General features: G+C 42.2%; 1 protein-coding gene across 1 annotated transcript; it reads left to right on the top strand.

Annotated features, from left to right (window-relative positions):
- Positions 1–1822: 1822 nt before the first annotated feature.
- Positions 1823–27100, top strand: gucy1b2 (guanylate cyclase 1, soluble, beta 2; the record flags this gene model as incomplete). The annotated part of the gene is made up of 15 exons (XM_080422088.1): positions 1823–1904; positions 3545–3705; positions 4057–4156; positions 4447–4661; positions 5739–5847; positions 6638–6741; positions 6996–7097; positions 19592–19703; positions 20706–20902; positions 21256–21379; positions 22145–22293; positions 23488–23634; positions 24384–24538; positions 25498–25678; positions 26885–27100. Exons 1-15 carry the CDS (start codon positions 1838–1840, stop codon positions 27098–27100), a joined length of 2139 nt encoding a protein of 712 aa, XP_080278214.1. The 5' UTR covers positions 1823–1837.
- Positions 27101–27721: the final 621 nt, after the last annotated feature.

The following is a 27721-nucleotide window of genomic DNA, read 5'->3' as shown; positions in this document are numbered from 1 at the left end:
CGGCGTTCATGATTTGAGGCATTTTGTTCAAAACGGACCAATCCTGCAAACTTTGGAAGCCAACCTTAGCCAATGAGGATGCAATATGGGAAATCGGACAGATCCGGGTTGATCACATGTCTATAAAGATACTGTATACCGATTTGTATGACGTTTGGTTAAAAGCTGTAGGTGTAATGGGAAAAAAATGGTTTTGCACAAATCGGCCTCCTGGTGGCGCTATGACAGGCCCATGTGAAAATGTGGGGCTGAGGTTCAGAATTGGCATCCAGGGAGTGGGTGTACACAGTTTCGCAGCGACCGGGCCAACGGTGCCGGAGATTATCTGGTAACACACGGACAGGACACACGGACACACGGACACACGGACGGACGGACGGACAGGGGGAAAAACATACTCTCTCGCCATGCCTTTCGGCCTGGCGGAGACAATAACACGTACAACCTATTAAGACCTGAGGCCGATTCTACAAATGCCTTCTAAATCAGTAGCTCCCAAACTTTTTCGTAATTGTCTCCGCCAGGCCGAAGGCATGGCGAGAGAGTATGTTTTACCCCTTGTCCGTCCGTCCGTGTGTCCGTGTCCGTGTATGTGTCCGTGTGTGTGTGTGTGTGTGTGTGTGTGTGTGTCCGTCTGTCACCAGCTAATCTCCGGCACCGTTGGCCCGGTGCCCCGGTCGCTCCGAAACTGTGCACACACACTCCCTGGATGCCAATTCAGAACCTCTGGCCCAAATCTTTCACATGGGCCTGTTATAGCGCCACCAGGAGGCCGATTTGTGCAAAACCAATTTTTTTATATTACTCCTACAAATTTTATCCAAACGTCATGCAAATCGGTACACAGTATTACTATAGTCATGTGATCAACACGGATCTGTCCAATTTCTCATATTCCATCCTCATTGCCTATGGTTGGCTTCCAAAGTTTGCAGGATTGGTCCGTTTTGAACAAAAAGCCTCAAAGTATACACACAGCTTGGGATTTCCGTGAAATTTCACACGCACATTCCCACTAGGCCGAGGAAGAAATGCCACCCTTCTCACATTGGCCTGTTATAGCGCCACCAGCAGGTCTAATTTAGCAAAACAAATTTTTGGAACAAAATGCCTCAAATCATGAATGCAGTGTCAATGCAAGAATAAATGGCACGGTTGGCACCCTTTTCACATTGGCCTATTATAGCGCCACCAGGAGGCCAGAATAACGTACCTGACCTGGCGGAGACCTGTGCTCCGAGGAGCACTTTTTCTAGTTCAAAATGATTCAACCTTTTTCAAACACTTTCCAGATTTTTCTAAAATGTTAGTATATCTGCTATTTTTGGGCGGTGAAACCGCCCCTATAAGTGAGATTTGGAAAAATGTACAAATATCTTGCGCTGTGATCTGGGCCCAGGAAATTTGTACAATTATCCTGCGCTGTGATTGGTCCAATCACAGTCTATTCAGGACTGTGATTGGCCAGTGTCACATGACACATGTGCATAGCCCTATATAAGAAACCATAACTTGAAAAAAACCATGAATTGTTTTTTTTCAAGTTATGGTTCCGTCCATCATAAAGAGTGTTTCAATAAATGTATTTATTTTTTGTACATGATTGGTTGACTACATTCAGTATTGTGATTAGCTAGCAAGACACCGCCCACTTCACACAGGGTGTGATTTTTTAATAGCAAACGCAAAAAAAAAATCTGAAAATGACACAAATGCTTCCCCGGTTTTTTAATGGGTTAATAAGATGTATTAAACATAATACGTTTGACAACATGCTTAATGCCAGGTTTGCGTGTGTGTATGTTGCAGGTGTCTAGCCGGTGTACAGGAGCACTTTATGACCTACGAGGTATACGATGACACCCTGACCCTCAAGCTCGTACAGGAGGCCTGTTGCATGCTGGGTAGGATGGTTAGAATGCTGCATACTGCACTGCACTGTTTCTTTCTCTTTTTTTTTACTGCACTGTTTTGAATGAATGTTAACGTTCAATGTTATTGGGTCATACAAACCTCAGGTCCAGTTTGGAGGCAAATAAACTAAATGTGGCTGATGAAATATGGACTGACCTACTAATAGAACAGTGGTTCTCAACCTTTTCAGGCCGCGACCCCTCCAAAAAAATAATATTTAAACTGGGGACCCCCCACCCTGACAACAAGCACTTGGAATTGTAGGAGTTACATGTATGCATTACATTTAGTTTGACTCGGTTCCACAGATATATATCGTGAAAATAGGAGATCTATACAATACAGGTATACAGTACAATTGTATAATTTGGTGATTACTTTTGATGCTGTAATGGTCTTATTTTTCTTTTTTGTTTCATTTTAGAGGTATTAAAGGGCAAGACTTTTTTTGAAGATTGAAAATCCGGATCCGGATCCGCCGATCCAGTCCAGGTTTTCTTTCTGATAAAAATAGCTAAATCAACAGTATTAAAAGAAGAAAAAAAAAACAGTACTGGGTTTGGTGATGTTCTATATTGTCTGAATCGACTTTGTTTACATCCGTTTACATGCTAAAAGAGTAAGAGAGAATTTGAGAGCTGTTTTACTGTACAATGTAAGTCAATGGGGAGCATATTTTGAATTATCAATTTCTAATCAATGCAGCAATTATTTTTTATTTCTTGACCACCTTTGGAGTTACATCATGCCGAGGTAACTACACAACCCAAACCTCTACCAAAGTGGTCTTGCCCTTTAAGTCCTTCAATTGTCACTTTAGAAATGTGCAGATACCTGGCATACACTTATACTGTATGTTGGTTTGTTTACCGCAGAGTGTGAAAACAAATAGTAAGCAAATCATCTGGGGACCCACAGGTTGAGAACCCCTGCTATAGTATGTGGATCAGGTTGGGAGTTACATTGGTTAATAAGCATTTCTATCCTATAGAGATCGTGTTGGTCATTCCCCTGATATTGTAGCCTGCATTCTGCTTTGGCATGGTAGCCTAATTGAAAATCTACTGGGTCCCATCGGTTTTGTGTTCTAATCTACAGGGATTCTCTGTGAGTGTTCTCTCTTTCATTACTAACACAAACAAGTCCACACCTGAGAGACTGACTGTAGGCTGTATGGTGCCTGATTAGGTCTATAGGCTTGAAACAAGCCGATGGACACCAGCAAGTAAACAAAGTCATTAATAAGGCTAATAAATCAGAATCAGAATCAATCTATAATTTGATGACCGGGTCATCGGTCAGCAGGAGACCCAGTAGGAGACTCGTTGCCAGTCATCAAATGATTGGCTCAGAAATGCGACAAAAACAAAAAAAAACTTCATGAATTCAAGGCTTCATGGGGTGTGTAATTGATAGAAAATAAGTAATGTTTTGGGTGAGCTACTCCTTTAAATGAAACTGTCTGGTGGGGGGACATTCTTGTAAAGGGGTGTGTGTGTGTGTGTGTGTGTGTGTGTGTGTGTGTGTGTGTGTGTGTGTGTGTGTGTGTGTGTGTGTGTGTGTGTGTGTGTGTGTGTGTGTGTGTGTGTGTGTGTGTGTGTGTGTGTGTGTTTGTGCGTGTGTGTTACAGATGTCTCCAATGAGCAGGTTCTCAAGCTCTTCGGGGAGTACTTCTTCAGCTTCTGCAAGCAGGCGGGTTATGACACCATGCTGAGAACACTGGGGGGAAACCTGACCGAGTTCATAGAGAACCTGGACGCCCTGCACAGCTACCTGGCCCTGTCCTATGAGGTGTGTGTGTGTGTGTGTGTGTGTGTGTGCGTGCGTGCGTGCGTGCGTGCGTGCGTGTGCAGTCGGTAGGCAGTTGATGTCGGTCTCATATGGTGTGGGTTTCCTGGTTCCTGAAACATGCCAGCAGACCCAGACCACTGCAGAGATGCCAGAGACCTTAGATAAATCAATCAATCAATTTGATTTCAGTGCTAAATCATAGCAAGTTGTCTCAAGACACTTTACATATAGTAACAGGTCAAGCAACAATTCTCCCATGTTGGCGATGCAAAAAGTTGGCGAGGCTTGGCAAGGCAAGGCTTGACAATGCAGAGCTTACAGTTATAACTTCCCTTTAACTGTGGTTCTCAGGAGATGAATGCACCGTCTTTCCGTACGGAAAAGACTGAAGACGGGAGGATGTTACTGCATTACTACTCTGACAGGAAGGGCTTGCATCATATTGTACCAGGTAAAAGTTATTTTACCTTTATTTAACAAGGCAAAACAAAACAGATTCTCATATTCCTTTGCCTGTTAGGAATTGGTCAAGAGAAAAAAAAATATATTATGAATACATTATTATTTGGCTTAGTTGATTTTAGTCTTGTTCAATTGCATTATTTCTATAAAATAAAATATAATAAATAATATGGCTTGGATGATTGATAGGCCTATCACTCTACACAGACACAGAATTTCTATTCTATTCTATTCTATTCTATTGTGTTGTGTTAATATTCTATTCTATTCTGGCTGCAGGTATCATTGAGGCGGTTGCCAAAGACTTCTTCGACAGTGAGGTGAACATGTGGGTTCTGAACCAGTCTGAAGAGGATGAGCGCACAGGAAAGAAGGAGCATGTGGTGTTTGTGGTGGAACAGACTCGCAGGGCCACCAACACCACCAACACCAGCCAGGCTGCCACTGAACAAGGCCAGGAGAGAGAGGAGAGGGTGGGTACACACTGTGTCTGTGTGTGTGTGTGTGTGTGTGTGTGTGTGTGTGTGTGTGTGTGTGTGTGTGTGTGTGTGTGTGTGTGTGTGTGTGTGTGTGTGTGTGTGTGTGTGTGTGTGTGTGTGTGTGTGTGTGTGTGTGTGTGTGTGTGTGTTTTGGGGGGGGGGGGGGGGAATCCATGCTATCCTCCTTCTGGTAATTCATTTTCATCACCCGGTGGGGATATGTTTTATCCTTGCTTCTAGTCAGACTTAATTACTGTAAATACATTAATTCCCTTTAAGGAAATGTACACTATTTGATGTTTTTGGAAACATCTTTTAAATGGCTCCAAATTCGTCCAAAAAAAAAGAAAAGAAAAAAAGATTAGCAAAAATACTGTAGCAGATCATATAATGATGATGGGGTACAGTACACCATATAATGATGTACCCATTATAAGGTAGTAAACAGGTGTGCATGTTCATATGAAGAAGATCCACAGCGGATCGAAAAGTTGTCAGTTATTTTGTAATAAAGTAGTACTTTTTACCTGCTTTGGTGTGCGGGCTCTACCTTTTTGAACTGAAGCCCAGCACCCACTAGCCGATGTGCGTATAGCTACGTTTCTTTTGAAGTGTCATGTCAGTATCATGGTCTGTATCATGTCAGTAACATGGTCAGTATCATGTCAGTATCATGGTCTGTATCATGTCAGTATCATGTCAGGATCATGTCATGATCAGTATCATATCATTATCATGGTCAGTATCATGGTCAGTATTATGCCAGTATCATGGTCAGTATCATATCATTATCATGGTCAGTGTCATGTCAGTATCATGTCAGTATCATGGTCAGTATCTTGGTCATTATCATGTCAGAATTAGTATCATGTCAGTATCATGTCAGGATCATGGTCAGTATCATGTCAGTATCATGTCAGTATCATGTCAGTATCATGTCAGGATCATGTCAGGATCATGTCAGGATCATGGTCAGTATCATGTCAGTATCATGGTCAGTATCACAGTCAGTATCACAGTCAGTATCATGGTCAGTATCATGTGTGTGACTGTGTTGGGTGCTGTTGCTGTGTTTTCTGTGGCCGAAATCAGGAGAAGACCTTGAGTAGGATGAAGGAGAGGTGCGCCTCCCTGCCTGAGCGACCAGCTGGGAAGAGGAGTCGCTGGGAGCTGGTCAGGACCGTGGTCCTCTTAGGAAAAGGTTGGAACCGATTGCATGTTATTAGCTTGTAATCATTCTCTTTAAACCTGATTTGAATAGCACTATTTGAAAACATTTGATGTTGCACTGCTCCATAGTGAAAAGCATAATTTAAAATAATTATGTAAAAACAAAAGAACAAACATATTAGTGTGTGTGCATAAATTGTTGTTTAAATACGCAAAGGAAGAAACCCTTGACTGCCAAGTATGAGGCACATAAGACCAGCCCTGTACTTCCAAGCACGCAGCACTGTCGCACGCAGCACTGTCGCATTAACTCACAAAATACGAAAACACTGAAAACCACCTAAAATCCCTAGCAAAATAATCAAAACCACCAAACCATAAAAACACAAATTTGAAGTGCACCACTAGCCTGTAGCTTATTCCATAACAGTGTTTTCACATAATCTGCTCTACTTTCCAGTCCGGTGTCTGAACCATGTATTAAATCGTTGCTGTCGGGCAGAAACCTCTTATCTCCATATTTTAACTTTTTGTGTTTTTTTCTAAATTAACGCCCTACTTGATCATACTACAGCAGCACACAAAATCATCAAAAGTAGCAGATCCACAAGCTTGAAACACGGCGCGAGCTTGTAGATCTGCTACTTTTGAATTTGAATCCTGAAAAGTAACAGAATTGGGACATATGAGTTTTTTTCCACCCGACAGAGACGAAATGAAATGAAATGAAACTTTATTACATTGCTAAATCACAGCAAGTTGTCTCAAGATAACACATCAAAGTCACTGACTGTAAGGGGGGTGTTTGATGTACTTTCCAGGCAGGCTCCAGAGCACCTTCACACCATGCTACCCAGACAAGCTGTGGCTGGAAGAGGAGGCTTTCTGTAACAATTTCCCTTTCCACATCGTCTTTGACAGAGACGTAAGATGTATGCCTGTCACTGTGTAGCTGTGTACCGTACAATTCAATTCAAAGGAACTGTATTGGCATGAGAAAACATACTGTATGTTTACATTGCCAAAGCAAGTGTCAAAACACATGAAAAACTATCTAAGAAAGAAATGGGGAAAGTATGTAGAGTTGGAGGTAGGGTGACCAGATGTCCCCCTTTGCGTGGGACAGTCCCACATTTCCATGACTTTTCAGGCTATCTCTCTCTATGTCTCTCTCTCTAGCTGAAGGTGAAACAAACTGGGTTGAACGTTCAGAAGTTTGTTCCAGGACTACAGACCATGGACATCAGACTGGATCAATACTTCACTATCGTACACCCACAAGTACAGCACTGAACATTATATAGAATAGAATTATATAGAATAGAATGGTCAGAAAGTGAAATTGTACCATATTTTGCTATAGGCTACGCGTTTCTCGATTCTGCATGATTGGCTCGATGTACAGTACACCCATCTACATTGTCAATGTGGTATGAAAAATTACTATCAATAATGCCTGAAAGACTATCCAATGTAACAGTCCTTCTATAGTTCAATGCTAGAGTATTTCAACTTAACTTTACTAACTGAACGCTAACATACAAGCGAGACCTCAATAGTGCTAAGAGACACATGTTGAGGTTCAGTGGCGGACTTAACTGTAGGCAAGGTTAGGCGACCGCCTGGGGCCTCAAGAGTTAGGCGGCCTCATGAAAAAAATAAAATAAAATTCTGTAGCCCTACTTTTAGCTTTTTAATGGATCCCATGTTAGTAAAGTCTGATAAAAGTATCAAACTCCCAAAATGCACCAGAATACTGAAAATTATATCTATTCTGTTAAAAAATTATCTGTGGAGGGGGTCTCATACTACCGTTCGCCTGGGGCCTCCAGATCCTTAAGTCCGCCCCTGTTGAGGTTAACTGAGTGATGGTGTGGTGGTCTAATGCTCTGAATTTCAATATGGAGAGTCCATGTTCAAGTCCCAGTCCTATTATTGCAACTATTGTTCATTGCTGGAGTACTCTGAAATAATGAAGGTCAAACTACAAAATAATTCGAAAGCACTACATTTGGGGTAGAACAGTAAAGTTACATGATGCAGCTTTAAATGCTGACGTTTTCCTACTTTACTAACTGAAGGCTAACATACTAAAGAAGACTTCAACTTCTGCTGAGAGTGACTGAGTAATGGTGTAGAGGTCTAAAGATCAGACACTCAACACAGACATTCTATGTTCAAGTCACAGTCCTGCTATAGTATTTCAACTTAACTTTATTAACTGAAGTCTAACATGCAGTACAAAAGAATGCTTCAACAGTAGGCTACTAAGAGACATTTGCAGAGAGAGACTGAGTGATGGTGTAGAGGTCTATTGATCTGACTTCCAGCACAGACATTCCATGTTCAAGTCCCAGTCCTCCTATAGTTCAATGCTGGAGTATTTCAGTATGTCTCGGGTCTCTTGCACGCTCTTCAGTGAAAGATCAGATAAAGGTTCAAGAGTCAGGTATAAGTTGGAAAACTGTCCTGGTTGGATTTGAACCGGTAACCTTCTGGTTGCAAGTGCTGTATCTAAACCAATGCACCACAGAGGTTCTCACTTTCTGTTAACTTAGCCTGCCAAAGTTTGTACTTTTTTCCCTTTAAATACAGCACCGAAGTCCTGACGTCACTGCCAGTAGAGGGCGCATTACGCAGGTTCATGGCTTTACTTATTGTATTGATATCCTCATTGGGGAATCTTAGATCGCTTCATATAAGAACTGTGTTCCAAAAATAAACACACCACCCTGGCGTTTTTACCCATATGGATATGAAGCATCGACTGAAGGTGTAAATGTACATATTTACCCAAAGAGTAACACAATATAAACACTAGAAACGAGTCAAACAACCCAAAGACTACATTTCCCATGAACGCGGCTGCTGTGGGGACAGTGATTTCAGACACGGAAGTAGTAGTTCTTAAGACTTTTAAGGCAGAATTCATTCCATTTTCGCCAGAAACAGGCTGTATCAAATATGAATGAATATCATAAACGATGCAGAGCCACCCCCCTGACAAAAACGCCAGGGTGGTGTGTTTATGTTTGGAACACAGTTCTTATATGACGTGATCTAACATTCCCAAATGGGGATTTCAACACAAAAAATAAAGCCACGAACCCTGGAACAGCGCCCTCTACTGGCCCTCTACTGGCAGTGACGTCAGACTTCGGTGCTCTATATCCATTGCCATTGACAATGCATTGGGCGCTTAAAGTTAAATATCTCAAAAACTACAAAGCATTTCGAAGTAAAAAGTTCAAGCATTTGTGTCCACAGTAAGATGAATTATAAAAAGTGTGAATGGAGGTTCTAGGTGAAAGCGTTGTTTGAGGTGCCAAAACTTTTAGAGGAGTACATTTCTAAACCTATGAAACATTTCAAAGATTTGTTTTCAGGCAAACATTGTTCATAGTAAGATGAACATTTTAAAGTTTGAATGGGGTTTCTAGGTGTAAGCATGTAGGACTAATAGCCTGCCAAAGTTTGTACTTTTTCCCCTGAAATCTATAAAAGCAGTGATGGTCAATGGCAAAATGGACATTTAAAGGGAAAAAAGTACAAACTTTGGCAGGCTACTAGTCCTACATACTTACGCCTAGAACCCCCATTCAAACTTTAAAATGTTCAGAGATTTATAATGGAGGCCGAGGGAAGACTTTGGGACCTCAAAAAAACACTTTCACCCAGAAACTCTTGTCCATTTTGCCATTGACCATCACTGCTTTTATAGATTTCAGGGTAAAAAGTACAAACTTTGGCAGGCTACTAGTCCTACATACTTACGCCTAGAAACCCCATTCAAACTTTAAAATGTTCATCTTACTGTGAACAATGTTTGCCTGAAAACGAATCTTTGAAATGTTTCATAGGTTTAGAAATGTACTCCTTTAAAAGTTTTGGCACCTCAAACAACGCTTTCACCTAGAAACTCCATTCACACTTTTTATAATTCATCTTACTGTGGACACAAATGCTTGAACCTTTTACTTTGAAATGTTTTGTAGTTTTTGAGATATTTAACTTTAAGCGCCCAATGCATTGTCAATGGCAATGGATATAGAGCACCGAAGTCTGACGTCACTGCCAGTAGAGGGCCAGTAGAGGGCACTGTTCCAGGGTTACTTTGGACATGTATGCTTGAGATTGACACAGTGGTTCTTACTTATCATGTTCACTTGCGTGCTATTCACTGAAAGATTAGATAAAGGTAAAAGCGCCAGGTAAAAGTTGGAAAAAAGATCTGGCTGGATTTCAACCGGGATCCTTCTGGTTGCAAGCCCTGTATATAAACCACTGCACCACAATGGTTCATACTTATGCTCTTCACTTGCTTGATCTTCAGTGAAAGGTTAGATAAAGGTAAAAGCCCCAGGTAAAAGTTGGAAAGATGTCCCTGCGGGATTGGAACTCAGGACCTCCTGTATGTAAGACCTGTATCCTAACCACTGCTCCACCATGGTTCATACTTCCTCTGGTCTCTTGCACGCTCTTTAGTGAAAGATCAGATAAAGGTGAAAGAGTCAGGTAAAAGTTGGATAACTGTGCTGGTTGAATTTGAACCGGGAACCTTCTGGTTGCAAGTCCTGTATCTAAACCACTGCACCACAGAGGTCCTTACCTGTTCTATTGACTTAAGTGGAATTTTCTGAAAGATTAGATAAAGGTAAAAGCCCCAGGTAAAAGTTAGAAAGATGTCCTTGCGGGATTTGAACTCAGGACCTTCAGTATGCAAGGCCTGAATCTTAACCACTGCTCCACCATGGTACATACTTCCTCCGGTCTCTTGCACGCTCTTCACTGAAAGATCAGATAAAGGTGCAAGAGTCAGGTAAAAGTTGGAAAACTGCCCTGGTTGGATTTGAACCGGTAACCTTCTGGTTGCAAGTGCTGTATCTAAACCAATGCACCACAGAGGTTCTCACTTTTTGTTAACTTAGCCTGCCAAAGTTTGTACTTTTTCCCCTTTAAATACAGCACCGAAGTCCTGACGTCACTGCCAGTAGAGGGCGCATTACGCAGGTTCATGGCTTTACTTATTGTATTGATATCCTCATTGGGGAATCTTAGATCGCTTCATATAAGAACTGTGTTCCAAAAATAAACACATCACCCTGGCGTTTTTACCCATATGGATATGAAGCATCGACTGAAGGTGTAAATGTACACATTTACCCAAAGAGTAACACAATATAGACACTAGAAACGAGTCAAACAACCCAAAGACTACATTTCCCATGAACGCGGCTGCTGTGGGGACAGTGATTTCAGACACGGAAGTAGTAGTTCTTAAGACTTTTAAGGCAGAATTCATTCCATTTTCGCCAGAAACAGGCTGTATCAAATATGAATGAATATCATAAACGATGCAGAGCCACCCCCCTGACAAAAACGCCAGGGTGGTGTGTTTATGTTTGGAACACAGTTCTTATATGACGTGATCTAACATTCCCAAATGGGGATTTCAACACAAAAAATAAAGCCACGAACCCTGGAACAGCGCCCTCTACTGGCCCTCTACTGGCAGTGACGTCAGACTTCGGTGCTCTATATCCATTGCTATTGACAATGCATTGGGCGCTTAAAGTTAAATATCTCAAAAACTACAAAACATTTCAAAGTAAAAAGTTCAAGCATTTGTGTCCACAGTAAGATGAATTATAAAAAGTGTGAATGGAGGTTCTAGGTGAAAGCGTTGTTTGAGGTGCCAAAACTTTTAGAGGAGTACATTTCTAAACCTATGAAACATTTCAAAGATTTGTTTTCAGGCACACATTGTTCACAGTAAGATGAACATTTTAAAGTTTGAATGGGGTTTCTAGGTGTAAGCATGTAGGACTAATAGCCTGCCAAAGTTTGTGCTTTTTCCCCTGAAATCTATAAAAGCAGTGATGGTCAATGGCAAAATGGACATTTAAAGGGAAAAAAGTACAAACTTTGGCAGGCTACTAGTCCTACATACTTACACCTAGAACCCCCATTCAAACTTTAAAATGTTCAGAGATTTATAATGGAGGCCGATGGAAGACTTTGGGACCTCAAAAAGACACTTTCACCTAGAAACTCTTGTCCATTTTGCCATTGACCATCACTGCTTTTATAGATTTCAGGGTAAAAAGTACAAACTTTGGCAGGCTATTAGTCCTACATACTTACGCCTAGAAACCCCATTCAAACTTTAAAATGTTCATCTTACTATGAACAATGTTTGCCTGAAAACGAATCTTTGAAATGTTTCATAGGTTTAGAAATGTACTCCTTTAAAAGTTTTGGCACCTCAAACAACGCTTTCACCTAGAAACTCCATTCACACTTTTTATAATTCATCTTACTGTGGACACAAATGCTTGAACTTTTTACTTTGAAATGTTTTGTAGTTTTTGAGATATTTAACTTTAAGCGCCCAATGCATTGTCAATGGCAATGGATATAGAGCACCGAAGTCTGACGTCACTGCCAGTAGAGGGCCAGTAGAGGGCGCTGTTCCAGGGTTACTTTGGACATGTATGCTTGAGATTGACACAGTGGTTCTTACTTATCATGTTCACTTGCGTGCTATTCACTGAAAGATTAGATAAAGGTAAAAGCGCCAGGTAAAAGTTGGAAAAAAGATCTGGCTGGATTTCAACCGGGATCCTTCTGGTTGCAAGCCCTGTATATAAACCACTGCACCACAATGGTTCATACTTATGCTCTTCACTTGCTTGATCTTCAGTGAAAGGTTAGATAAAGGTAAAAGCCCCAGGTAAAAGTTGGAAAGATGTCCCTGCGGGATTGGAACTCAGGACCTCCTGTATGTAAGACCTGTATCCTAACCACTGCTCCACCATGGTTCATACTTCCTCTGGTCTCTTGCACGCTCTTTAGTGAAAGATCAGATAAAGGTGAAAGAGTCAGGTAAAAGTTGGATAACTGTGCTGGTTGAATTTGAACCGGGAACCTTCTGGTTGCAAGTCCTGTATCTAAACCACTGCACCACAGAGGTCCTCACCTGTTCTATTGACTTAAGTGGAATTTTCTGAAAGATTAGATAAAGGTAAAAGCCCCAGGTAAAAGTTAGAAAGATGTCCTTGCGGGATTTGAACTCAGGACCTTCAGTATGCAAGGCCTGAATCTTAACCACTGCTCCACCATGGTACATACTTCCTCTGGTCTCTTGCACGCTCTTCACTGAAAGATCAGATAAAGGTGCAAGAGTCAGGTAAAAGTTGGAAAACTGTCCTGGTTGGATTTGAACCGGTAACCTTCTGGCTGCAAGTGCTGTATCTAAACCAATGCACCACAGAGGTTCTCACTTTTTGTTAACTTAGCCTGCCAAAGTTTGTACTTTTTCCCCTTTAAATACAGCACCGAAGTCCTGACGTCACTGCCAGTAGAGGGCGCATTACGCAGGTTCATGGCTTTACTTATTGTATTGATATCCTCATTGGGGAATCTTAGATCGCTTCATATAAGAACTGTGTTCCAAAAATAAACACATCACCCTGGCGTTTTTACCCATATGGATATGAAGCATCGACTGAAGGTGTAAATGTACACATTTACCCAAAGAGTAACACAATATAGACACTAGAAACGAGTCAAACAACCCAAAGACTACATTTCCCATGAACGCGGCTGCTGTGGGGACAGTGATTTCAGACCCGGAAGTAGTAGTTCTTAAGACTTTTAAGGCAGAATTCATTCCATTTTCGCCAGAAACAGGCTGTATCAAATATGAATGAATATCATAAACGATGCAGAGCCACCCCCCTGACAAAAACGCCAGGGTGGTGTGTTTATGTTTGGAACACAGTTCTTAAATGACGTGATCTAACATTCCCAAATGGGGATTTCAACACAAAAAATAAAGCCACGAACCCTGGAACAGCGCCCTCTACTGGCCCTCTACTGGCCCTCTACTGGCAGTGACGTCAGACTTCGGTGCTCTATATCCATTGCCATTGACAATGCATTGGGCGCTTAAAGTTAAATATCTCAAAAACTACAAAACATTTCAAAGTAAAAAGTTCAAGCATTTGTGTCCACAGTAAGATGAATTATAAAAAGTGTGAATGGAGGTTCTAGGTGAAAGCGTTGTTTGAGGTGCCAAAACTTTTAGAGGAGTACATTTCTAAACCTATGAAACATTTCAAAGATTTGTTTTCAGGCAAACATTGTTCACAGTAAGATGAACATTTTAAAGTTTGAATGGGGTTTCTAGGTGTAAGCATGTAGGACTAATAGCCTGCCAAAGTTTGTACTTTTTCCCCTGAAATCTATAAAAGCAGTGATGGTCAATGATAAAATGGACATTTAAAGGGTAAAAAGTACAAACTTTGGCAGGCTACTAGTCCTACATACTTACGCCTAGAACCCCCATTCAAACGTTAAAATGTTCAGAGATTTATAATGGAGGCCGATGGAAGACTTTGGGACCTCAAAAAAACACTTTCACCTAGAAACTCTTGTCCATTTTGCCATTGACCATCACTGCTTTTATAGATTTCAGGGTAAAAAGTACAAACTTTGGCAGGCTACTAGTCCTACATACTTACGCCTAGAAACCCCATTCAAACTTTAAAATGTTCATCTTACTGTGAACAATGTTTGCCTGAAAACGAATCTTTGAAATGTTTCATAGGTTTAGAAATGTACTCCTCTAAAAGTTTTGGCACCTCAAACAACGCTTTCACCTAGAAACTCCATTCACACTTTTTATAATTCATCTTACTGTGGACACAAATGCTTGAACTTTTTACTTTGAAATGTTTTGTAGTTTTTGAGATATTTAACTTTAAGCGCCCAATGCATTGTCAATGGCAATGGATATAGAGCACCGAAGTCTGACGTCACTGCCAGTGAGGGCCAGTAGAGGGCGCTGTTCCAGGGTTACTTTGGACATGTATGCTTGAGATTGACACAGTGGTTCTTACTTATCATGTTCACTTGCGTGCTATTCACTGAAAGATTAGATAAAGGTAAAAGCGCCAGGTAAAAGTTGGAAAAAAGATCTGGCTGTAATTGAACCGGGATCTTTCTGGTTGCAAGCCCTGTATCTAAACCACTGCACCACAATGGTTCATACTTATGCTGTGCACTTGCGTGATCTTCAGTGAAAGATTAGATAAAGGTAAAAGCCCCAGGTAAAAGTTGGAAAGATGTCCCTGCGGGATTGGAACTCAGGACCCTCTGTATGTAAGGCCTGTATCTTAACCACTGCTCCACCATGGTTCATGCTTTCTCTGGTCTCTTGCACGCTCTTTAGTGAAAGATCAGATAAAGGTGCAAGAGTCAGGTAAAAGTTGGATAACTGTGCTGGTTGAATTTGAACCGGGAACCTTCTGGTTCCAAGTCCTGCATCTAAACCACTGCAACACAGAGGTCCTTACCTGTTCTGTTGACTTGCATGGAATTTTCTGAAAGATTAGATAAAGGTAAAAGACCCAGATAAAAGTTGGAAAGATGTCCCTGCGGGATTCGAACTCAGGACCTCTTGCATGTAAGGCCTGAATCTTAACCACTGCTCCACCATGGTACATACTTTTATGGTCTCTTGCACGCTCTTCACTGAAAGATCAGATAAAGGTGCAAGAGTCAGGTAAAAGTTGGAAAACTGTCCTGGTTGGATTTGAACCGGTAACCTTCTGGTTGCAAGTGCTGTATCTAAAGCAATGCACCACAGAGGTTCTCACTTTCTGTTAACTTAGCCTGCGAAAGTTTGTACTTTTTTCCCTTTAAATACAGCACCGAAGTCCTGACGTCACTGCCAGTAGAGGGCGCATTACGCAGGTTCATGGCTTTACTTATTGTATTGATATCCTCATTGGGGAATCTTAGATCGCTTCATATAAGAACTGTGTTCCAAAAATAAACACACCACCCTGGCTTTTTTACCCATATGGATATGAAGCATCGACTGAAGGTGTAAATGTACACATTTACCCAAAGAGTAACACAATATAAACACTAGAAACGAGTCAAACAACCCAAAGACTACATTTCCCATGAACGCGGCTGCTGTGGGGACAGTGATTTCAGACCCGGAAGTAGTAGTTCTTAAGACTTTTAAGGCAGAATTCATTCCATTTTCGCCAGAAACAGGCTGTATCAAATATGAATGAATATCATAAACGATGCAGAGCCACCCCCCTGACAAAAACGCCAGGGTGGTGTGTTTATGTTTGGAACACAGTTCTTAAATGACGTGATCTAACATTCCCAAATGGGGATTTCAACACAAAAAATAAAGCCACGAACCCTGGAACAGCGCCCTCTACTGGCCCTCTACTGGCCCTCTACTGGCAGTGACGTCAGACTTCGGTGCTCTATATCCATTGCCATTGACAATGCATTGGGCGCTTAAAGTTAAATATCTCAAAAACTACAAAACATTTCAAAGTAAAAAGTTCAAGCATTTGTGTCCACAGTAAGATGAATTATAAAAAGTGTGAATGGAGGTTCTAGGAGAAAGCGTTGTTTGAGGTGCCAAAACTTTTAGAGCAGTACATTTCTAAACCTATGAAACATTTCAAAGATTTGTTTTCAGGCAAACATTGTTCACAGTAAGATGAACATTTTAAAGTTTGAATGGGGTTTCTAGGTGTAAGCATGTAGGACTAATAGCCTGCCAAAGTTTGTACTTTTTCCCCTGAAATCTATAAAAGCAGTGATGGTCAATGATAAAATGGACATTTAAAGGGTAAAAAGTACAAACTTTGGCAGGCTACTAGTCCTACATACTTACGCCTAGAACCCCCATTCAAACGTTAAAATGTTCAGAGATTTATAATGGAGGCCGATGGAAGACTTTGGGACCTCAAAAAAACACTTTCACCTAGAAACTCTTGTCCATTTTGCCATTGACCATCACTGCTTTTATAGATTTCAGGGTAAAAAGTACAAACTTTGGCAGGCTACTAGTCCTACATACTTACGCCTAGAAACCCCATTCAAACTTTAAAATGTTCATCTTACTGTGAACAATGTTTGCCTGAAAACGAATCTTTGAAATGTTTCATAGGTTTAGAAATGTACTCCTTTAAAAGTTTTGGCACCTCAAACAACGCTTTCACCTAGAAACTCCATTCACACTTTTTATAATTCATCTTACTGTGGACACAAATGCTTGAACTTTTTACTTTGAAATGTTTTGTAGTTTTTGAGATATTTAACTTTAAGCGCCCAATGCATTGTCAATGGCAATGGATATAGAGCACCGAAGTCTGACGTCACTGCCAGTAGAGGGCCAGTAGAGGGCGCTGTTCCAGGGTTCGTGGCTTTATTTTTTTGTGTTGAAATCCCCATTTGGGAATCTTAGATCACGTCATATAAGAACTTTGTACTAGTGGTAGGCATAGTTTTACTGAGGTTGGGTTAGTGAGGGTGGGTGAGAGGTGGCATTGCAAAAAACAATGACCTTGTTAAGCTCATTCTTCTATGTTTCTATGGCTTATTTTGCATATTACTTATAGTTTTGTCTTTCTTTTTCGTTCAATGTATGACATACTTCATTGTGAAAATAGCCGATCTACAATCTCACAACTTTTCAGATAGCAACGTTTTGTGAGCTTGTAGATCGGTTACTTTCACTAGTTTTCGTTCCGAGGAGACAAAACAATTCTTTATTGGTAAATGGTTTGTGAACCAGTGATCTAGAGTAGTTCGGCACACAAAGGCTTGGTTCATAATGGACGGAAATACTTATAAATATCAACAGACACATTTAGGGAGGCCATATATCTAGCTCAATGAGAAGATAGACAGCCTTTGAGTCCGTAGGTCACTGGATCGAAGAGATCATGATTTGGCATTATTAGGTTTACACATAGTGTTTCTTGAGGACAGGCTTAGGCGTTGTTTTACTGAGGTTAGGGTTACTGAGGGTTTAAAATGCTCATGTTAATTGCATGGTCTTCTTTCTCTCTCTTCTATGTTTCTATGGCTTATTTTGCATATTACTTATCATTGCTTCTTTCTTTTTTCTGTCTGCATTCCCTGGCCCCGCTTATTGCTGCTTGCAGCTATAAGCTATATTATCACTTTTCTTTTGATATTAGGGGGAAAAGTACACACTTTGACAGGCTACTAGTCCTACATACCTACACCTAATAACCCCATTCAAACTTTAAAATGTTCATCTTACTGTGAACATGTTTGCCTGAAAACGAATCTTTGAAATGTTTCATAGTTTTAGAAATGTACTCCTTTAAAAGTTTTGGCACCTCAAACAACGCTTTCACCTAGAAACTCCATTCACACTTTTTATAATTCATCTTACTGTGGAGACAAATGCTTGACCTGTGGGAGACAGATTGCTCAAATGCAGAGTTATCTGTGCTGGGATTTGATCCCATGACATTGCCGGCTGAAGTCAAGAGCTCTTCCAACTGAGCTACCCAAGCACACTAAGCTACGTACATTGACATTAAATGAACGTGATGGGTCATTCCCCCAATTAATTAAAGATATTTGGCTCATGCACTTTACAAGTGGGCTTATTGTCAGCAACAGCCAAGAACACAGGAGTCTATCCCTGTTACAGCACTAGAACCCAGGGAGCCAGATTGCTCACATGCAGATTTGCCATTTTCAGGATTCGATTGCATGACCTTATTGTTCAGAGTCAAGAGCTCTTCCGACCGAGCTACTCAGACATAAGAAACATTGTAAATTGACAATGCATGAACGTGATGGGTCATTCCCCCAACAACAATTAAAGGCACATTGACATGAACGTGATGGCTCATTCCTCCACAAATGTTAAGGCACTTGGCTTATGCATTAAAAATATTTTTTTTTCTTTGTCAAAGTGCTCCAGGATTGAACTAGGAGACCTGGAATCTGTGTGCTGAGAGTCTGATCGTCAAAGCACTCCAGGATTGAACTAGGAAACCTGGGATTTGAACATGGAATCTGTGTGCTGAGAGCCTGATAATTAGACCACTACACCATCTTTCAGTCACTCAAGGGAGATGTCTCTTGTATTGTTGAAGCATTCTTTTGTATATTAGCCTTCAGTTAGGTAAAGTTGAAAAGCAATGAACTATAGGAGGACTGGGATTTGAACTCGGAATTTCTCTGCTGAGACTCTGATTCAACTCTCTCTGAAAATGTGTCTCTTAGTACTGTTGAAGCATTCTTGTGTATGTTAGCATTCAGAGACCTGGGACCCCACTTTGAGAACCACTGGAATAGAGTAGAACAGACATAGTTTGCTGTTCCATCGCACAAGCTGTGGTGGAAAAAGTACTCAGATATTTTACTCAAGTAAAAGTATCAATACTGCAATATAGAAATACTCTGTTACAAGTAAAAATTCGGAATTCAAAATGTACTTGAGTACAAAAGTATTGGTATCAAAATGTACTTAAAGTACCAAAAGTAAAAGTACAATTTTTTTTTGAAAATAGCAGATCTACAAGCTCACAACGAGTCGCGATGCGACTCGTTGTGAGCTTGTAGATCTTCTATTTTCAAATAGCCTAGGTATAAAATAGGGCTAACGTGATTAATGTATGTTTTATAAATATCATGATTTATATCTGAAAAGTAACTAGTAACTAAAGTTTTCAAATAATTGTAGTGGAGTAAAAGTACAATATTTGCCTCTGAGATGTAGTGGAGTAGAAGTAAAAGGATTGGAAATTGGAAATACTCAAGTAAAGCACAAATACCTCAAACTTTTAGTATGGTACATTACTTAAGTAAATGTACTTAGTTACTTTCCACCACTGGAACAGAGTTTTGTTGTTCCATCATACAAGCACACACAGTGTGGGACCTCCTGTTTCTCTGTCTCTTTACAGGTGACCTTTACCATCGAGAGCATCAGGAAGTTCATCAACAGCCAGTTTGTTCTCAAGACGCGCCGGGAAATGGTTCCTCAACGCCATCAACACGCCATGCTCAAACTGCGAGGTAGGACATGGTGGGATGGAGGGGCCAGACTTGTGCAGATTGTGGAAGGAAACTTTACATCAGGGGTCTTCAACAGGGGGTCCGGGACCCCTAGGGGGTCCTCAGAGTTACTACAGGGGGTCCGCCAAATCTTTGTGTGATAAGATTTTTTTTTTTCACCTTTAAAGGGATACTTCACTCTCGGGCCGGGGACACATTTAAAAAAAAATATTAAAAATAAATGAAAAAAGTTATGGAAAATTCATGGCCCCCTCACACATTAGTAGGACACTCTAATGCGTGAGGGGGCCATGAATTTTCCATAACTTTTTTCATTTATTTTTTATATTTTTTTTAAATGTGTCCCCGGCCCTAAAGTGAAGTATCCCTTTAACCACTTGAACCCTATAGCATCCCTTTTCTGAGGAGAACTTTAGCCAAAAATAGCCGATCTCACAACGCCTCGCGCTGCGAGGCGTTGTGAGCTTGTAGATCGGCTATTTTTGGCAAAGAGAAACCAATCAATCAATGAATCTTTCAATCAATCAAAAAGCCTTACCTTAGAGGTCAAGAAAATATCGTGCCAAGGACCCCCTCTTTTTTAACAGCCAACATATAAAATATGGATAAAGTAGCTAAAAGGATTGTGATGCTATTAACTTATTATGCTGGGGCTTCCTGGAACCGCCGCCAAGGACCCCTGGTCTATATTATTTTCTGCCAACAACGTGGTCATACTATCGTCTCTGTTACTTTTCAGGATTCAGATTCAAAAATTTTAAAAAAGTAGCTGATGGACATCGCGTTTCCACCTTGTGGATCTGCTACTTTTGATGCTTTTGTGTGACTGACGCTGTAGTATGATCAAGTGGGACGTTAATTTACGGGAAAAAAACACACAAAAGAATTGAGGTTTTTGCCCGACAGCGACGATAATGACAAAGTGTGAATTGGGTTGTTCATCCATTATTGGTCTGTCCATGCTGTACCTGTCTGTCTGTCTGTCTGTCTGTCTGTCTGTAGGTCAGATGATCTGGATGCCGTCAATAGGCTGCATGCTGTACCTGTGCTCTCCGAAGCTGCGGAGCCTCCAGGAGCTCCAGGAGAGAGGGCTCCACCTGGCCGACATCGCCCAGCACGACGCCACCCGAGACCTGATCCTGCTCAACCAGCAGCGCCTGGCCGAGATGGAGCTCACCAACCAGCTGGAGAGGAAGAAGGTCTGGAAGGAAACCTCTTATCATATCATATTTTTTTCTTGTAAATTAACGCCTACTTGATCATTTTACGACACACAAAAGCATCAAAGCTTTTGAGCTTGTAGATCTGCTACTTTTACTGTTTTTGAATTAGAATCCTGAAAAGTAACAGTTTTGGTGTGTTTAGTCTTGTGACTGACTGACAGTGTGACTGAGTTCTTGTTGTCCTGGTCTAGTCTTCTTTGTCTTGCCCTGTTTTTCTCTTTCTTCTCTCTTCTTCCGGACTGCACCCTGAGCCAGTGTAATAACCTTATGGGGGTCGCACTACAAATACCCAACCTATGGCCTTTGACTTATGACCTATGTGTGTATAGGAGGAGCTGAGGATCCTGTCGCGCCACCTAGAGGTAGAGAAGAAGAAGACAGAGACTCTGCTGTATGCCATGCTGCCTCGCCACGTCGCCAACCAGCTGAGAGATGGCAAGAGGGTGGAGGCAGGTCTGTCTGTCTGTCTGTCTGTCTGTCTGTCTGTCTGTCTGTCTGTCTGTCTGTCTGTCTGTCTGTCTGTCTGTCTGCCTGCCTGCCTGTGTGTCTGCCTGCCTGCCTGCCTGCCTGCCTGCCTGCCTGCCTGTGTGTCTGTCTGCCTGCCTGCCTGTCTGTCTGTCTGCCTGCCTGCCTGTGTGTCTGCCTGCCTGCCTGCCTGCCTGCCTGCCTGCCTGCCTGCCTGCCTGCCTGCCTGCCTGCCTGCCTGTGTGTCTGTCTGCCTGCCTGCCTGTGTGTCTGCCTGCCTGCCTGCCTGCCTGCCTGCCTGCCTGCCTGCCTGTGTGTCTGTCTGCCTGCCTGCCTGTGTGTCTGCCTGCCTGCCTGCCTGCCTGCCTGCCTGCCTGCCTGCCTGCGTGTCTGTCTGCCTGCCTGTGTGTCTGTCTGCCTGCCTGCCTGCCTGTGTGTCTGTCTGTCTGAAGAAGCCCTGTTTTATATTTCGTGTACAGCGGTGTCATGCAACAATAGAAGATCTACAAGCTCGAGCTTGTAGATCTGGTATTTTATTTTCCGTCACCTATATGATTCAGATCTAATATATTTTTTCATGGGTTAAATCACTTTCATTAACACGTTGCACCCCTATATTCATCCATCCATCCGTGTGTGTGTGTGTGTGTGTGTGTGTGTGTGTGTGTGTGTGTGTGTGTGTGTGTGTGTGTGTGTGTGCGTGTGCGTGTGCGTGTGTGTGTGTGTGCGTGCGTGTGCGTGTGTGTGTGTCAGGGGAGTTTGAGGTGTGCACCATCCTGTTCAGTGACGTTGTGACCTTCACCAACATCTGCGCCGCCTGTGAACCCATTGACATCGTCCACATGCTCAACTGCATGTACTCCAAGTTTGACCACCTCACCAGCGTCCACGATGTCTACAAGGTGCACAGTGGTAGTAGTAGTAGTAGTAGTAGTAGTAGTAGTAGTAGTAACAGTGGTGGATTCGTAAAACAAAAATGTGTTTTTTCGTAAATTAACGCCCTACTCGATCATACTACAGCGTCACTCAAAAGTAGCAGATCCACAAGCTTGAAACGTGTCGCTTAGCACCACGTTTTGAGCTTGTAGATCTGCTACTTTTGCTGTTTTTGAATTTGAATCCTGAAAAGTCACAGTTTTGGACAGGTTTCCACCCGACAGAGACGATAGATGGATGGTTGTCGTCGTAGTAATAGTAATAGTTGTATTAGTAAACAGTGGTGGAAGAAGTACTCCGATTTTGTTACTTAAAGGTAGGGTAAGGGATTTTCGTTGGTTAAAATTTGTGTTAAATAGCTCTATACTCTGATAGTACTAGTATTGCTGTGGCCTTGTGGTTAGAGTGTCCATTATGTAACTTTCCTGTTCTACCCTCGATGTGTCTTTTAGTGCTTTTGAATTGTTCTTTTTGGAGTTTAGCCTTCAAAATGTACTGGGACTTGAACATGGACTCTCTGTTTCTCCGTGCTGAAAGTCAGACTGTAAGCCCAACACACCATCAGTCAGTTATGCTCAACATGTGTCCCTTAGCGCTGTTGAAGTGTTCATTTGTATGTTAGCATTCAGTTAGTAAAGTTGAATTTTGTCTTTTAGTGCTTTTGAGTTGTTCTTTTGTAGTTTCGTTTAGTTGGCAACACTTGGCAGTGGTTTTCAACCTTTTTCATGCCAAGGACCCCTAAATTGATATACATTTGACCGCGGACCCCCATCTGAAAATATTTTTTGCCAGGGACCCCCAGAAGCAAAGATATCGGTTAATTTTCGCTTTAAAAAATATAAATATTCAAAGATATGCACACTTTTTTCAAGGTTTTTCAAAAATAGCAGATCTACAAGCTTGTATATCTGCTAAGTGGTTAAAAATGATTGCGACGCTATTTACTAATTTCGCTGGGGACCTCCTGGTACTCCCTCAAGGACCACTGGTGGTCCCCGGACCACTGGTTGAAAACCCCTGCTTTACAGTACTCCATTTGAGGCGAGGTCTGGCTTGGACGTCGTATCGATGTCGTGTGGACGTCTTTTTGATGGTTACAGAGGAACACCGTTTCGACGTCTTTAAGGGGTCAACTCATAACCATGTGTTTCGTGTTTCAGGTGGAGACTATTGGCGACGCGTACATGGTGGTGGGCGGGGTCCCGGTGCCCACTGCCAGCCACGCCCAGAGAGTGGCCAACTTCGCCCTGGGCATGAGGATCGCTGCCACGGAGGTCACCAACCCTACCACCAAGCAACCCATACAGGTGAGAGCTCACCAACCCTACCACCAAGCAACCCATACAGGTGAGAGCTCACCAACCCCACCACCAAGCAACCCATACAGGTGGCATCTTCTGTCAACTTACTGGACTGTACAGCACCGGTTCTCAATGTGGCGTCCGGGGACCCCCAGGGGTCCTTCGCGGCTGTTCCAGGGGGTCCCCAGCTGAATGATTTGATAGAAGGAACAAAATGGACCGCTACAGGTCTGTAACTTTGACAGAGTAGGCTACAAATGGAACCAAATGGACCATTACGGGTCCATTTGTACACACACACACACACACACACACACACACACACACACACACACACACACACACACACACACATATATATATATACACTGAGATGACGGAGGAGCGTGTCTCTACCAGGAAGTCCCACAGAGCGAGGAGGAAGGTTTGTGTGTGTGTGTGTGTGTGTGTGTGTGTGTGTGTGTATATGTGTGACACACTCACACACTGACGATGGAGGAAATCATGCAAGCCACCAACCTGAAAATAATAGTGTCATAATCAGTGCAGTGTAAAAAACATAACATGCACAGAATAGTGACACTAAGCTTCATGTGGTTAAGTAGGAGTCCTCATTAAGAGACTGATTTATTCTTATTTACAGTTTTCATAATTTTCCATAACTTTATACTTACAGTATAGCATATAGCTTATTATGTGTGTGTGTGTGTGTGTGTGTGTGTGTGTGTGTGTGTGTGTGTGTGTGTGTGTTCCAGATCCGCGTGGGGCTGCACACAGGCCCAGTGCTGGCGGGGGTGGTGGGGGAGAAGATGCCTCGTTACTGCCTGTTTGGTGACACGGTCAACACCGCCTCCAGAATGGAGAGCCATGGAGTACCAGACCACATTCACCTCAGCCCCGACACCTACAGGTGTGTGTGTGTGTGTGTGTGTGCGTGTGTGTGTGTGTGTGTGTGCGCGCAGTGATGGAAGAAGTAAGTACTTACTTACTTACTTCAGTCAAAGTATCAATACTGCAATGTAGATATACTCTGTTCCAAGTAAAAGTCCTGTTTTCAAAATGAGTAAAAGTGCAAAAGTATCGGCATCAAAATAAACTTAAAGTACCGAAAGTAAAAAGTACTCATTGTGCAGAATGTCCCATTTCACAAGTTCAAAATTATTTTGAAAATAGCCGATCTACAAGCTCACAATGTGTCGCGTCGCAATTTTGGACATCAGACGAGTTCATTGCGGACACGTGTGTAACTGGGGACCACATTGGTGTCCCCCATTGATTTTACTGTAGTGTCACTGTAGTTTCATTGGGGTGAAGGATTAAGGTCAGGACATTCATGTAAGTAGCCTTTCGGAACGAATGGTTCCCGAGCCATGAGGCCCATAGGGCAGGAGCCTATCTCCTGTTTGTGAAGCGTGCTGCGTGAGGCGGCTTGGTGTACATGTACAGCCCCTGGACATGACACTACTATGTCACAGGGACTTACGAAGGGTCACATTAATGCAATTAATATTAATAAGTCAATGCAGTGACCTCAAATGCTTGCAAAATCATTATATGCTTGTGTGTGCCATATGTGGCTCGTACCCACATGACCCCAGCCATTAGGGACATTGTTAACACCTACAGTAGAACCAAACAACCACATTTCACATTCACACCTGCACGCACGCACACCCTCCCTTTCTCTCTCTCTCCCCCTTTGTCTCTCCCTTTGTCTTTTGGTCACTTCTCTTTCCTCTCTTTGTGTGTCTCTCTCTGTTTCTCTCTCTGTGTCTCTCTCTCTCTGTGTGTCTCTCTGTCTCTCTCTGTGTGTCTCTCTGTGTGTCTCTCTCTGTCTCTCTGTCTCTCTCTCTCTCTCTCTCTCTCCAGTGTGCTGAAGGACACAGGCTTTGACCTGCGGGAGCGTGGGGAGATCGAGGTGAAGGGCAAAGGTCAGATGACCACCTACTTCCTGTTGGGGAACTTGCTGGCATCAGAGGAGAGCATCATGGGAAGAGATGACGGAGGAACGTGTCTCTACCAGGAAGTCCCGCAGAGCGAGGAGGAAGGTGTGTGTGTGTGTGTGTGTGTGTGTGTGTGTGTGTGTGTGTGTGTGTAGCATATGATCACTATGGGCCCTGTACGTAAAAAAAAATAACATCAACTGTCTATAGTTGTTTCATTAGTTATGTAGTAAATGGTGCATTTTATAGTGCCTTTCTCCAAAGTGCTTTGTGACGTGCATTACATTCACCCATTCACACACACACATTCACACACTGACGGCGGAGGAAACCATGCAAGCCACCAACCTGATAATAATAGTGTACAGAGAAAAAAAAGGTACAGAAACAAAAAAATTAATAAAAATACAGTACATATTTAAATAAGTAAACAAACAAATACAAAAAGAGGTAAAGAGGTAAACATGGCAACGCAAATGTAGAACACGTTTAAAAAAATGACTACAAATTAAACTGACCACACTGACCACATACAGGTAATACCATGGCAAGTCTGAGGATTTGAGCTGTTTTGAGGGTCATATGAGGTTGTTATATGGTGCTAAAGTTTAGTTAAACTATGTGGATAGGTGAGTGCTGTCCATGGTGCTTAAGCGTAAAGGGGAATACCACTGATTTTCAACATTGAACTATGTCATTAATACACCTTAGAGCTGTTGTGTGGAAATAAGAACAAAGTTCCCCCCCTTCTGTGCTGCCTAGAACTGGAGAATTGATTGTTGGGTCATGTGATCAGTGACATATGGACGGTGTACTCTTTGGCCACGCCCTCTAGGCTGCCTCATTCACTAGAAGGAGGCATTGACTTCCAGCTGAAACAGTGACTTGTAGTTGTTTCTAATGGCATATGGTTATATATCACATTTCACAAGACATAGTACGTGTAGATAATAGAAATCAATTGGCTAAAAATGCTCTAACAAGTCTCCAGTTCTATAGGCAACACAGAAGGGGGGGGGGACTTTGTTCTTATTTCCACACAACAGCTCTAAGGTGTATTAATGATGACATAGTTCAATGTTGAAAATGAGTGGTATTCCCCTTTAATTATGCATGTAGGTATACTGTAGGAGTGCTGTCCATGGTGCTGAATATGAGAGCTCCTTTCTCCATCTTTCAAAGCATAGCATGAACCTTTTCCCAGTTCATATTAATTTGGGAGTCCTTGACATGAAAAACCTTGAGAACCAACGGCGTTAAGTTCAACCATTACCCGCTAAACCCTGAAATGATTGGATCCGTTCCCTACAGAGTCACAGGAGAGACAGCATGCGGAGGAGACCGACGGGACACATGGACAAGGAGACAGGACCCCATCTGCGCACTCGTCCTCCGCTGGAGTCACGCCCCCCGTGTCCTTCTGTCCGTCCAGGGCAGTCACCCCCTACGCCTGGGACATCACCGAGCCCTACCCGACACTCAACGGACACACACACAGACACAACACCGCATTCTGCCACTTACTCTAACCCATTAAGACCTGGAACGCATCTGTGTCACTTTAGATTTCTTTGGCTATTCAAAAATAGCAGATATACAAGCTCATTGCGCGGCACCGAGTGCCGCGCTATGAGCTTGTAGATCTGCTATTTTTTTTAAATCTTGAAAAAACATTTTTTAGATTTTTTTTCAAAAAACTGTTAGGATTTAGAAAACATTTTTAAGAATCGCCTCAGGTCTTAATGGGCTAACTCAGGGGTATTCCAATGTTCTTTCAGGCCACGGACCCCTTGGCGGAGAGAGAAATTAAACAGGGTTTCATTCAGGGCTTCTACACATTGTTTAACATTGTGTTGCAGATTAAGCTTTTTCATAGATTTCATAGAAAGCTTCATAGACTTCATAGAGTGTAGCGTTACTGTATGTTGGATTCATGTTAATGTGTATTTTCAGACGGTTAAACCACTTAAACCCTCAATACTTAGAAAACTTGTACTTGGTCTGCTCCCCCCCCCCCCCACACACCAAAGCTCTTTGCGAGACGTTGTGAGCTTGTAGATCTGCTATTTTTGGCTAAAGTTCTCCTCAGAAAAGGGATGCTATGGTTCAAGAGGTTGATGTAAAAAAAAGAAAAAAAAAAAGATCCTATC

The sequence above is a fragment of the Gymnoscopelus braueri genome (assembly GCF_963280865.1).
Source record: "Gymnoscopelus braueri genome assembly, chromosome: 24".
Classification (NCBI taxonomy): domain Eukaryota; kingdom Metazoa; phylum Chordata; class Actinopteri; order Myctophiformes; family Myctophidae; genus Gymnoscopelus; species Gymnoscopelus braueri.
The sequence above is the reverse complement of the archived record's forward strand: the minus strand, read 5'-3'. Positions and strand labels throughout refer to the sequence as shown.